Source organism: Acomys russatus, chromosome 6 (genome assembly GCF_903995435.1).
Source record: "Acomys russatus chromosome 6, mAcoRus1.1, whole genome shotgun sequence".
In the NCBI taxonomy this organism is placed as follows: Eukaryota; Metazoa; Chordata; class Mammalia; order Rodentia; family Muridae; genus Acomys; species Acomys russatus.
Window position 1 is genome coordinate 66,101,518 of NC_067142.1, and position 13,842 is coordinate 66,115,359.

General features: G+C 47.4%; 1 protein-coding gene across 3 annotated transcripts in view; it reads right to left on the minus strand.

Moving 5' to 3' along the window:
- Nucleotides 1-13,842, minus strand: part of Nos1ap (nitric oxide synthase 1 adaptor protein) — a 288,416-nt gene that overhangs the window by 88,463 nt on the left and 186,111 nt on the right. For all 3 annotated transcript variants that reach the window (XM_051147818.1, XM_051147817.1, XM_051147819.1), the window contains exon 3: nt 4,430-4,522. In XM_051147818.1, the coding sequence (XP_051003775.1) occupies nt 4,430-4,522 (93 nt within the window). The remainder of the gene's footprint in view (nt 1-4,429; nt 4,523-13,842) is intronic.

Genomic DNA, 13,842 nt, shown 5'->3' on the forward strand with positions numbered 1-13,842 from the left:
TTCCAGCTTGTCTAGCCAGTCAGGACCCCTGTCTCCGTGTCTTGAGTGCTGGAGTTACAGACTCCAGGGAACACGCATGTCTGGATTCTACCCAGGTGTCAGAGATCTTGAACTCCAGTCCTTAAGACTTGAGCAGCAAGTTCTTTGTCCATGGAGCCCTCTCAAGCCCCTATGCTCAGCTTTTTTATGCTGGTTATAGAGACTGAATTCAGTCATCTCTCCAGTCCCTCATTAGCCTTTGAAACTGACAAACTGACAGAAAAAGAGGAGGGTCTGCTGACCCAAACCAACATGTTAAGACTTCACTATAGCCCACTGCTAATCTCTTCTGGATTTAATGATACCAGGACACACAAATAACATTCATTCATCCAGCTAGCCAAGAGCCACAGTTAATGACAACATTCTAGAGATGCCAGGCTATCCAGGAAAAAATACTGAGCTCACACACAAAGATAGCCCAACCCTTATGAAGCTCACTAGGAGGCAGGGGCCCCTTTAAAACATGTCTTCTCTGGTGGGAAGACCACCACTGCTGAGTTATATATGGAGAGTTTGAAGACAAAAAGGGGGGCGGATGGTTGTTCTGGGAGGTGTGTGACCTCAGAGTGTGCCCAGAAGACAGAAACATTCAGCTAACCAGTAGCCCCTGAGGTCTGTCTGCCTTTTCTGTAGCCGAGTTGGTTCTCAGAGGCTTGAGTACATAGGTGACCTGGATTTATATGTGAGCACTAAAAAGCATGGTGCCACGGCTCATGCTGAGATCTGAACTGAAAAATTTACAATCCCTTGGTGCCAAATCTTCACTTCATACTTAAAAGCTCAAAAGGAATTGCCCAGAACATATGCCAGGAAGGGGGGGAGCCAGGACAAGAACCCACGTCTTCTTGCCTCTGCCAAGGGCTCCTTCCAGCATGTCACACTGACCTGACGAAAACCAACATGCTTCTTGCAGGAGAGAGGACTATTCAACATCTTACAAGGTAGTTACTGCTAGGCTGCACATAGGCTGTGCTGCTGCTCTGGTTGGCTGGCAAGAGGGTCAGGCCCTAACCGTGGCGGCCACGCCCTGGCACTCGCTAACTGTTCTATTTCCTTGTAGAAAACTGAACATTTACATTGTGGCACATCTTGCCCTTCTCAACTCTACAAGAGAGAGCGCGTGTGTGCCTGAGGTTGGTGGCAGCACTCTCAGCTACCAGGACTGCCATGTGGGAAGCAGGCGACAAAAAGGCTGATTGCTGCTAATGCACAGTCATCTGCCAGAGGCGGTAGAATATGCACACAGTGATTAAAGGCATTATCCACACCACAGCCCAGGCCCTGAAATGGACACCAGGCGTGGGTGGGAGAAACAAGATAGGAGGCTCCTCTTTCCCAAGCTGGCATGGGAAGACTCAGATCTAGGGCTGACCTGTTACCTTGCCTCCTTCGTGGGGCGGGAGGGCAAATACTAGAGAGTACCAAGCATGCAGTTTCAGAGTGAGTCACAATGTCCCCAGGACTCCCTCAGGGACCTGCTGCTCTAGCTTAGCTTTCATGTGCTTAGGGAAAGATGGGGTGGCTTTTCTCCCAGGTAACACCCCAGCATCCTGTGGCCCTTGTCAGTGTGCGATCTAGCCTGTCTTTCAATACTTGATGGAACTGGCACCACACACACATGGTACCTGATACAAGGCAGGGCTGGAAGTGGGATGGGAAATGAAGACTAGCCATTTAGGACACTCCATAGTGGACGATGGCAGAGGTACACTGAGAGATCTACAGGGGACATAATAGCTCCCAGGGGCCTAACAAGAAGTACTATATATGCACAGTGGGGTGGCGGGGAGACTCGGGGACTGTTAGCTGTAGATGAACAGAGAGTCATGAAGGGACTCAACAAGGTCATTATAAACATCTGGTGGACCCAAAATTCCTACTATAAGACAGGCAGACCTGGCCCAGTTTTGTGTCCACCCAGCAACCCTGTATTAATTTGCCTTTTCATATAGCTTGCCTTCAGTTGGTTGGAAATATATGCTTATCAGGATAATCTCTAGTCCTGGAGATAATTCTGTTTCAGAGCAGATTAAGGGACCAGTGGTCTACTTTATACATCTACCACCTTGAGTTGGTCAGTGTGATGACTTAGCATCCTGAGGGCCATAACTTCAAAGCTGTAAGTCTGGATACGTTTTTTAAGATCAGAGGACTAAGTTTATTGTGTATTTTTCTCCTTTTTAAATTTTTTGACAATTTCTTACACACACACACACACACACACACACACACACACACACACACACAGGGATCATCTTCACCCCATTGCCCTCTCTTGCTTCCTTTCTGTTCCCATTGATGGCTTCTTCCTTCCTTCTTAGTCTCCCTCCTACTTTCACGCCCTTGGCGTCTTTGTACAGATCTTGCACAGGCAGCTCCAGCTGCAGGAGGCTCGTGGCTTCCTTTTCAGCAACACATCCAGAAGACAGAATTCGGAGCACTCTACCCCATTCTTAGACCTCTACAAACCATGCCCCGCAGAGCACCCCAACCCCACCCCTTCTACAATGCTCCCTGGATTTTGTGTCTTGAAAGACTAATAACTCAGCCACTGGCAAGGGGTGAGGAAAGTCTGTGAGGAAATCACCAGGCAAGGAAATGGCCACAGTGATTGCTGAAGGGCTGTTTGTGACAATGAGTGTGAAAGCATCCTGTCACCTGGGAAGTGATTGTTATCAGTGGAGGGTGCTGAGCCCCTAATTCCCCTCATATGAAAGGCTGAGGGAAGCAATCTAACACATATAACAGAAACCAGTCTCCCTGAACCGGGAACGTGGGCTGTACTGGTTTTTCCCCTCAACTCCAAAAATAGATCTTACTCAAGTTTAACATCCTCTCACTCATAATTTCACTTCCAGAGACTTAATAGGCATCCACTTGCTTCATCAACTCCCTCGCCCAAGCACTTCCTGAAGGAAGATACTCTCGCGCTCTCCCATGCCTAGTACAATGTGCTGTACAATGTGCAGATCTGTGGGGGTAGGGAGGAGGCACCGAGGACGTCCCTGTGTCAGCGGCTGTGAAATAAAAGCACAGATCACTTAAGATAAGGGCTGCAAGGCACCAGCGGTGGGGCTGAGTGTCCTTCCGGATAGCTTTTCCTTCCATGTGCTGCTCCCTTCTAGGAGGTCTCTGCAGATGAAGTGTGTGGCTCGCCATGATCATTAGTGGTTAGTACTCTCTCTGCACTGTGGCCACAGCAACCGCAGTTCGAATCCCAGTCACGGCACTAGATGATAGGTATTCTCTGCTGATGAAATGAGCCAATTCAAGTCAAATTAAAGTATAAATGCGGGTTTATTGGGGGCAGCTCTCAGGCAGGTTCACTGACTACACAGGAGGAGCCAATGAAGTTGCCATGCAGAAGGAGACAGAAAAGTGGATAGAAGGAAAGAGGAGGAAAGAAAGAGAGGAGAGAGGAAGTACACATGAGAGAGAGAGAGAGAGAAAGAGAGAGAGAGAGAGAGAGAGAGAGAGAGAGAGAGGGAGAGAGAGATCAGTGTTTGGGTTATATAGGGAAGTGCTTCTGGGGGAGGGGATGCCCAGCCCCTGGGCTGCAAAGTACAGGGTAGAGGGTGCAGTGTGCCAGCCATGCCTTGTAACTAGTAGGGACTGAGGGACGCTGGGGAAACCTGGAGGCGAGGTTAATTGGGTACCTCAGCCACTTGTCCTGGGTCTGGATCCTAACACTCCCCTTCTGAAACTTGTTACTAATTGCACGTTGATCTCTATCCAAAACCTGTAACACTAGTAAGTTTCATATCTCAGAGGGTTGGTGGAGGGGGGATACGAACCTGAAAATACTTGTATAGACTTGACCAGTCTGCAACCCTGAACTCTGAGATGCTCCCACATCAGAAACTTTTGGAGTACTGACTTGACAGCCCAACAATTTCATATTCTGAAACATTTTGGATTTCGTTTGAGGAATGCTCAGTAAGTATCACTTATGTGGAATTAGTTCCTACTACTGAGACTAAGATAGATCAAGTAGGACAATACGCCTGTCATCTCAGTGATCAGGAGCCTGAAGCAGGAGGTCTGCAAACTCAAGTCCAGCCTAGACTGCACAGTGAGACCCTGTCTCAACACACACACACACACACACACACACACACACACACACACACACACAAACTTAAAGGCATTCAAATGGAGAAGAGGCTTTGAACATGAGGATGCTGGGAAAAGACCCCCAGGCTATGAGCTATTGAGACACACTCTGAGCAACAGTCCCACTCGGCCACTGGCCTCTGCCTCACTCTCTGCTCCAGCTGTGGCTTTAGCAACACTCTTGCCAGCTGAAGAAGATACCACTAGATAATGTTCTAGAAAGGAACAGTATCCCATGCCTATTTTTACCAGTTTCTGGTTCAGAGTCACTCACCTTTTTCTTCTTCTTCAGAATCACTTTCACACCATCCACGGACACCATGATGCTCACTTTCTTCTTCTTGATGTTCTTGGCTTTAAACTCATACTGCAAAGAGAGAACAGAGGAGTGGATTCTGATTAGACCAGCCTGTCTGCAGGACCACAGCTGGCCTCCAGCCTGGCAACAAGGGCTATGGAGATGTCCATGGGATAACAAGTACCTCGGGGGATGTATGGGCGTGTGGACAACTGCAGGGGAGGCTCTGGGGGAACCTTCAGCTATGAGCAGCATCCTGCGTCGACATCAGTTTCCCCACTTGGCCACCACCTAGGACCAAGGCAATAAACCTAAAACTTCCTAAGAAGACGGACCTAAGCCATTCTAATCAAATACAAATAATATCCTGCTTTGAGGGTCTCCTCTATATACCAAACCTTCCTTCAATAATCCATCCTGCCATTGAATGACTCACTGTCAGGCAAGTACCCCTTGTGTCCAACCAAATGTCACTGGGCCACTCCATCCCCAGTGAACACTAAGTGCTAGAACCAGCCTTCACACCAGGGCTTTTTACAATAACAATAAAATAACAACAAAAATAACTGTGAATGAGTTCCATCCCCAAATTCCTTTACCTGTTGGCCAGTCTCGCACATTCTCATCAGTCGGAAGATTGGCAAGCTGAAAGGTATTGGGGGCGGGGAGAGAATTGATACTCCTGCAACTTGTGTTGCCTCACATCTCTGTTTTCCACTTACATCTGAAGCCCTTGACAGGCTGTTCCAATGACCATTCTGCACTGCTGTAGAACACTTGCTCAGCCTGCGCCCCCAGTCTTTCCATTACGTGTCCCCAGTCGTAACAATTTTTAATGCTTATTTTTATGTTTATTTCTAGTGGTCTAGTTCATCATTTTCCCTAATGAACTTCATTCTGAGTCCTCCTCCAGTTTAGTAAAACCATTTGAGATGCTTGAAGACCCATGCCTGTAATCCCAGCACTCAAGAGGCTGGTGGGGGAGCTCCAGGCTCACCTGGGCTACAGAATGAGACCTTGTATCAAAACCAAACCAAAACAAGAACACATAAAAACACTTCCACTTGGCCTCCATCTTAGTATCACCACATAAAAATTTTTCTTAACCTGGGAAGTTCTCAATCAAACATGAAATGATACAGACTAAAGTTATCAGTAACCTCAGTCCAAGAGCCAAGACCTCCCAACTACACCAGCAGCCAGTCCTAGCTAAAGATACCCAGCTCCTCGATGAGCTACTAAAAGTCAGTTATTTCAACAGTGAGTATGTTGATAGGAATCAAAGTAATCAGGTCCAGCGGAAAAAAAGATGACCCACATTGAAAACCTTGAAAGGAATCCAGAGCCTTCTTTCCCTGGCCACGTCATTTAGCAATCAGATCTCAAGAGATTCCAATCTGGGAGTGTAGGTCAGTTGGAAGAGTGCTTGCCTGGCAAGCAGGAGGTGTGGTGCTACACACCTGTAATTCCATCACTTGGGAGGTGGAGGCAGGGGGAGCAGAAGCCAAGGTCATCCTGGGCTAGATAGCAAGTTGCACCCAGACTGGCTTCTAAAGACACTGGGCCAAGCAAACCTGGTGACCTTAGTTCAATCCCCAGAAGCCACATAAAAGTGGAAGGAGAGAACCAACTCAATGAAGTTGTCCTCTGTCCTCCATATCCATGTAAACGTACAAATAATAAACATAAGTAAACACACAGTTTCTGTCGACAGACTCTCCCTTCCACCAAGATTTTGGTAATTGTCCTGTTGTTCTGCATACAATGCTGAAACCTCTTAGCAACCTGCTTCTTACAGACAAGGGAGTACATCATTCGGTCTATTATCAGCACATGCTATGAATCACAGCTGAATAATCTCTAGGTGTCAGCACCAAACATCTCTCAGTCTGGTGGCCCCGTCCACCAGCCCCAATCACTCTGCCCTGCCCAACCGCTTCTTATCATGAGGGCCTGGAAGAAGGGCAAACCTGGGTAGCAATTACACAGGAGAGAGCAAAAGTCTACTTCAGCCATAATCCAACGCTCATGGAGAATAAAAGCAAACAAGGGGCATGTCTGTGGAAGGATGGGGATGGGCGTCTGCCTTAGGACAGGATCTCAGCTTCCAAACATAGCGCCCTCCAGCTCTGCAGCATGAGCACCAGGGGTGGATGAAATTGGACCTGCTTAGCAGGCACCTGGGGAATGACTCCAACTCAGTTTGTCCCTGGACTGCAGCACTCTGTTCAGCTGCAGTCTGGATGAACTAAAATGACCTTGGGTAAGAAAACAGCCATGGCAATTCATAATACAGCTGACTTTGGCCTTATGCCGACCAGGAGAGATGAACCAGCCACAGTTCCTGACCACACCTGCATTTACCTCCGTTCACTTGAACTTGAATAAACACACCTTCCAGTGGCACCCCTTTCAGAACAAGTCCTGAAAGTGAAGGCTGCTCCTGCAGCCACTCGCATGCTATAGAGGCATGCCAATAAACTTTGGCTGAAGTTAGAGGCAAAAGAGGACACGCTCTAACTACACAAGACTCCTAGTGGAGGGAGGAGAATACCAACCTACCCACCCACAGAAACTTTGATCCAAAACTTACCCTGCCTGCAAGATATGCAGGGATAAAGATAGAACAGATAGAGCAGAGATTGAGGGAATGTCCAAGCAATGCTTAGCCCAACCCAAGACCCACCCTATGGAAAAGAGCCAATCCCTGACACTAGTAACAATAATCTGCTGTCCTCTGAGAAGCTCAACCCAGACACTGAGAATCAGAGGCAAGTATTGGGTGAAACATATGGCATCTAGTGGAAAAGTGTGTGTGTATGGGGGGGAGATAAAATGACCTAGAGGTGATAAGAGCTCCACAAGAAGACCAACAGAGCCAACCAGCGCCCAGAGTGCCTGTAGAGTCTGAAGCACCAACCAAGGACCACGCATGGCCTGGACCTAGGTCCTTTACATAGATATAGCTGATGGGCAGCTAAGGCTTTATGTGGTCCCACTACTAAGGGAACTGGGGGTTATCTCTGACATGGACTCTGTTGCCTGCTTTTCAACCACTTTCCCCTGACTGGACTGTCTTGCCAAGCCACAGAGGAAAAGGCCAAATTCAGTTCTGACACAACTTGATGAGCTGGGGTAGGTGGGGAGAGGAGCTCCCCTTTTCTGAGGAGTAGGGGATGGGGGAGGGGGTGGGAGAGGAGACTATGACTGGGATGTCGAGTGAGTAAAAACAAACACGCAAACAAACAAGCAAATAAACAAAACAAAGACCCAGCAGAGGGCAAAACATCCCCCACACAGGTCAGTCTTAACCACTTTTCTGTCTTTGGTTCCTTAAGGGTGCTGCTTTCACATTCTCTTACATACTTCAATTTTTCCTCTTTTATAGCAACAAAATTAAAGCGGAAATACCAAGTACCTACTTCTGTCAGGTGCTATGTCATTTCCTCTACCTTCAATTTTATTATCTTTGGGTGTGGATGTGTGGATGTGGGTGCCCATTTGTATACGTGCATGTGAAGAGCAGCAGTCAACTCAGGTATCATTCTTCAGAAGATGGCTGCCTTGTTCTTTCAGACAAAGCCTCTTCATTGGCCTGGAACTTGCCGATAAGGCCAGCTGGCTGGCCGGTGAACCCTAGGGATCTGCATGGCACCGGGATTACAAGCACACGCCGCCATGCCTAACCCTTTCACACGGGTTTTGAGGATCAAACTCAGGTCTCGATGTTTTCAAGGTCAAGCACATTGACCACCCTTTCCCTCCCCCTCAGCCCTAATTTTAGATACTCAATTGCCTGCTAAGCCAAACACAGGGGCCTCCTGGTTGGAGAAGATGCTTGTAGTTGACGACATCTTGTTTGGTCCACTTCTCTGCTGGATTCACTCTCTCTTGAGACCAGATAGGATCCATCACCCAAGCGTAGAAAGAGATGCCCAGCTAGCTCCCTGTTGTGTTTCTTAATCTTACCTGTATTTTTACAGGTCATGGTTTGATGTTTGGCCATGTATTTTAATTCCTTCACTTTAAAAAACAAAATATGCTGAGGATGGTGGCACATGGCTTTAATCTGAGCTTTAGGAGCAGGGCCAGGCAGATCTCTATGGGTTCTCAATCATCCTGGTCTACATGAAGAGTTCCAGGCCAGCCTGGGTTACATAATGAGACCCTATCTCAAAGAGGAACAAAACCAAAACAAACAAACAAAAAAAGACAATAAGCCATGCCAACCAAATAAACCACAAAATCTAGGGCCTGAGATAAGCCAGTGGGTGGGGTGCTTGCCACCATCCTGGTAACCTAAGTTCAATTCCCAGAGCCCACATGATGGAAGGAGAGAAACTCTACTGCAGGTTATCCTCTGACCTGCTCTGTGGTTTGTACATGTTTGAGTGAGCACATAAACAAACAAAAACAAAGTCACAAAATGGAGCTAAACTTTCTTACAATTGGAAAGCATTTCGGCCTCCCTCACCATGCACACACTTAACTCCCATACACAAGGCTCTTAGAGGCCTATGGGTACAATGACGACACACACAAAAGAGAGACCCTATTTTCTCCCACAAGGAAATGGCATTGTCAACACAGGTGCTTCTTCTAACAGCTGGCAGAAAGCTCTGGGGTGCTTCAAAACAAAAGTGAATGAGAGAGGCGGGAAGCAGACCTCCAGGTCCCAGGACAGCTGCCAGCACTACCTACATGCTGTTGGCACGGGCTCTGAGCTTCATCAGACTCTGCACTATTCCACCTGCCTCCTGATGGCCAACCGCTTTCCACCTGCGGAATTGGAATGAAGCTGCACTTATGCTGGCAACTCAGGACACAAGAGAAACGCTTAAATTTTTATCATTAAGCCATTTCTTTACAGGGCAATCACACTTCACTTAGACAACCATGCTTTCATGCACATTAGGGGGAGAACGAATGGATTTGAAGAGGAGAGGAGGAGAACGGTGTAACCAGGGGAAGAGAGAAGGGAAGGGGCTAGAAACAAGTCATCCTTTTCCCCAGACACTGCTGCTCTGAGGCAGAGTGCTGCCAGGGCAAGCTGGCTCGGAGGAAGCATCTGTGTCCCTTGGGACAGGAATCCAATGTGCTCAGGAGTTGCCAGGAGCTGAAGAACAAACAGAATTGCTGGTGCCACCAGCTGTAGCTCCGGCCAGCATCAGGGTACATGCCAACAGGCCTGGCCCTCCACCCACTTCGGCCAGACTGTTCTGATAGACTCATTTTGCTGGCTACATTAAACCCAACATCTGAAGGACGCAAACAATACAACGTTCTGGAACACCAACCACACAACACTGGAATGTTCAAGGGAAAACTGTCGGAAGCTCATAAACAACAGCCTTGGGACCTTGTGTTGGAAGAAAGGCCCTGGACCTTAGTGTGCTGTGTCAGTCAGGGAGGCCCGGGAAGGGGAGGCTGGCTAGGGGATGTCAAAGGAGTCAGGAGGAAGCACTCAAGAAGTGACAGGAACAAGAAGAGCACTGGCTAGAAGCCAGAGCTGCCTCTGGCCCAGCAGCCTCTACAGATTCCCAGTCCAGCCTCCTAAACCCAAATGTCTGGGTCTTACTTCAGGGAGCCGAGGAAGGCGAGGTGAGCAGCAGGGCAAGCGAAGAAGCTGAGATTGACAGCCACCGAAAGAACAACTTGACACTAGAAAGAAAGAGAAGTCACACAGTGACTTCAGAGCCAGAGCCAGGGTCAGGGCTATTAACAGTCCACACATATTCATTGGTGACCTTCATAGCAAAGTGCTGCTCTCCTAAGAACCCCTGGATGACAATACTGATTTTCTGGCAGATTGTATTTTTTTTCACTTCTCTGGTCACCTTGATGACAAATACTTTGGCCTTTACCCTTCCTACAGATGTGAGCCACGGCCTGCTGAGGAGTCAAATGCTCTTGAGTGACTCCACCAGGAAGAGGGGAATAGGGTTTGCAAAGGCAAATCATGACTGGCTTGCTGGGCAAGTCCTGGGCTTGCTATCTTTCTAGAGAAGCCTATGGCTTTGCTTTCTGCAAATGAGCAAAGGATGCCTTTCCACACACATCCTCAACTCCACCTGTACTCTGTGTGTGTGTGGTGTGTGTGTGTGTGTGTGTGTGTGTGTGTGTGTGTGTGTATGTGTGTGCATGTGTGGAATTGACATGCTTTTGGGCTTGTGAGAAGTGACCAGAAAGATCTCCAGGATGTTCAGATAAACAACAGAGTTGTATCCTTTCCCCAAACGCAATCTCAGTTCCACCATTTTCACAGAAGCCATGATCTGGATTGAACACAGAACTTTCTAATTGCCAGGGATAGTGGCACATAACAACCACCCTGGTATTTGGTGGGCTGAGGGAGGAGCATCACAAGTTCAGGACCATCTTGGGTAACTAACACAGCCAGTTTAAGTAGGCTTGAGCTTCATAGTAAGACCTCGTCTCAAAAACAAGGGCCAGGAAGCTTGGTGTGATGGTACTCCGCTGTAATTGAGCATTTGGGAAGCAGAGGCAGGGGGATTGCTGCAAGTTGGAGTCCAGACTTGGTCTCAAAAACAAGACAAACAATAAACAAAGGTAAGAGGTGTAGATGGGTGGTAGAACACTATGTGCAAGCCCTTGGGTTCAACCCTCAACAGGGGATAAAAAAAAAAAAAGTAAAGAAAAAAAGAAGTGAAAAAGTTTCATTTTGAGAACTCCAGTCTAGTCCACTGATGTAAGGCAAGAAATTTAAACAGTCATTGGTGACCCAAGGGGACTTTTGTATTCCAGTCACAGGATTCATTGATTGCACTACCACATTACAGCCATCCCAGATGCCCTACAATGACTCCTCAGCCATGACAAGTCCAGGTGATGGGAGGAAGATCACTCAAGACCTGCCCACAGCTGTCCTTAACGCGTCCGGAAGCATCGCCTCCCTTCGCCCGTGACATCAAGTGTGCTTGTGTGACTAGCTCTATAAGCAAACCTCTCACGTTCACTACTACAAGGTGAGCAACATGCGCATTTGCCATGATCGTCAGCTTCACCGCAGCCTCACAGTAAGAGGCCAAGCTGGCCATGGACTGAAATCGCTAAGCCCCTGAGCCAAAATACCCCTTCCCTCCTTAAGATATCTCTGTCGGGCTGGAGAGATGGCTCAGAGGTTAAGAGCACCGACTGCTCTTCCAAAGGTCATGAGTTCAATTCCCAGCAACCACATGGTGGCTCACAACCACCTGTAATGAGATCTGGCGCCCTCTTCTGGCTTCCAGGCAGGATATTGTATACATAATAAAGAAATCTTTTTTTTTAAAAAAAGATGTCTCTGTCAGAGGCTTTTATCATGGCGATGAGAAACTCATATAATGGAACATGCAAAAGCAATAAGGAGAAAAAGAGTTGCCTTGGGAGAAAGCAATGTATCTGGATCATATGTCTGTTACTTTTTGATATATTGATTATTCTAACAGTTCAAACACAGGTGCTTAAGAAAGGAAAGAACCACTGTGATGTACCATCATCCATTTTCCAAACTGCAGGCTGCTAAAATCATGACTGCTCCACTAGAAGAGAACCCTGCTGGATGGTAGGTGTCCAGGTGTGTGTGTGTGTGTGTGTGTGTGTGTGTGTGTGTGTGTGTGTGTGTGTGTGTTTGAAACATCTGGATTAACAAATTTTGACCAAGGTTTTTCTCACACAAATGAAGAGGCTGGTGTGTCAGGCTAATAAAGACTTGCCTCTGGGACCCTCTACAGAAAACTCAAGCCTGGAACTCATGTCTTTTGATTCTTATCTTGGTCCTTTTTATGTTGCCTGACATCTGTCTTTTTCACTAGTCTCATATCACTGCTCCAGGAAATAAAATTATTCATTAACATCTCCATCCATTCAGTGTATGTTCAATGAGTTCTTTGATGTATATGAAAGCCTATCTTAAAACAGGAAGCAAGAAGAGGAGGAGGAGGAGGAAGTCACTGGAAATTATAGGGCCAGAGACATTTCTAGACTTTCGGTGGGAAGCTACACCGTCCTCCTGAGTAGTTCTTCTCTCCTTAATAACACAGCCTGCTCTCATTTCTTTTGCTGTTTCCCACCCTCTTCTGCACCCAGGAACACACGCCCGATAACCCGGGGAAAGGACAGAATACTAACAAGGTCAGAAAAAGATGGTAAAAGGACCTTCTGAGCATAGATGGCTTCCAGACAGGAAGTAGCCAAGTTCTTGCTGTCTGGAAGACTGAGAATGTGGGGGGAGAAGTCCATCCAAACACAGATGTTCCAGGGGGCGGGGGGTAGGAGGCATTTTCATAGCGTCAAGAGACCAGAATGATGGAAGAGGGCAAATTAAGCAGGCCCTCGGAGGAGCGGCAGTGGCAGCCTGGAGCGCAGGCAATTTTGGGCTGTGTACTCAGGGGAGTTCCAGAGTGGCAGCTGCTCCCTGAAGTGAAGACGCAAGACATGCCCTGGAATACAGCCATTGCTTTTTATTTTCTCTGGCTAGCAGCATGTTGACAGGTCACGGGGAACCGAACAACCATCCCAAATGATTGAGGGCCCGCAGAGCTGATTTATGAAGCAAAATAACCCGTTGTTTTCAGGTTGCCTTTCCTTCTAGAAACTCCCACAGCCCATTAGAAACAGCGTCAGACATCCCTTACTCTGTAGGGGCTGGCCCCATTGTCCTCTGCAGATACCCTAAAACCTCAAAGGCTGAAGTCCTTTATCTGAAACAGTGCAACACAGGCACATGACCTATGCACATCCTCTTGTGTACTTTAAATCATCTTTGGGTGATTTATAATCCATTATGCAATGTAAATGCTATGAAACAGTTGCTGTACGCCTTTGTTTAGGGACTAATGAGAAAAAAAAGTGTGCACGTGTTCAGGACAGATGTTCAGTTGCGCCCCCCCGCCCCCCACGGTTGGGTGGCTCAGCGGTACGGAGAACCCACTGCATTGGACCCCCTACCTTTAACTAAAATCAGAGGTAGAGACGGAGGACAATTTAAAAATGTAACAGAATTAACTGAACTCTAGCCAGTTCTACCATTCTCCTGTGCTACTTAGGCCAGACTTTTCTTTAAATGGTTAGTACAATGTATCACACAAGTAGGAAGATGAGACATCAAACTTGTCTTTGAGAAGTGGGAGGGGAGCATAACACTGCTCATGGAGATGGTTGACAGCCACACGCTCCTAGGAAGGATTAAACTTTCTTAGGTATTGGTAGAGTCACGATTTAAGGTGGTGGTGGTGGTGCTGGTAGGGATGGTTATGGGTCAATTGATGGATCCTTGTGTCTCTAAGGTTTGATTTCCCTCTCTCTATAAGAGACGTGTTTCAAGGTCTCCAGGACCTTTCAAATTCTACCACACACATCCCACACTTACTGTATTAAGTTAAGTGGAA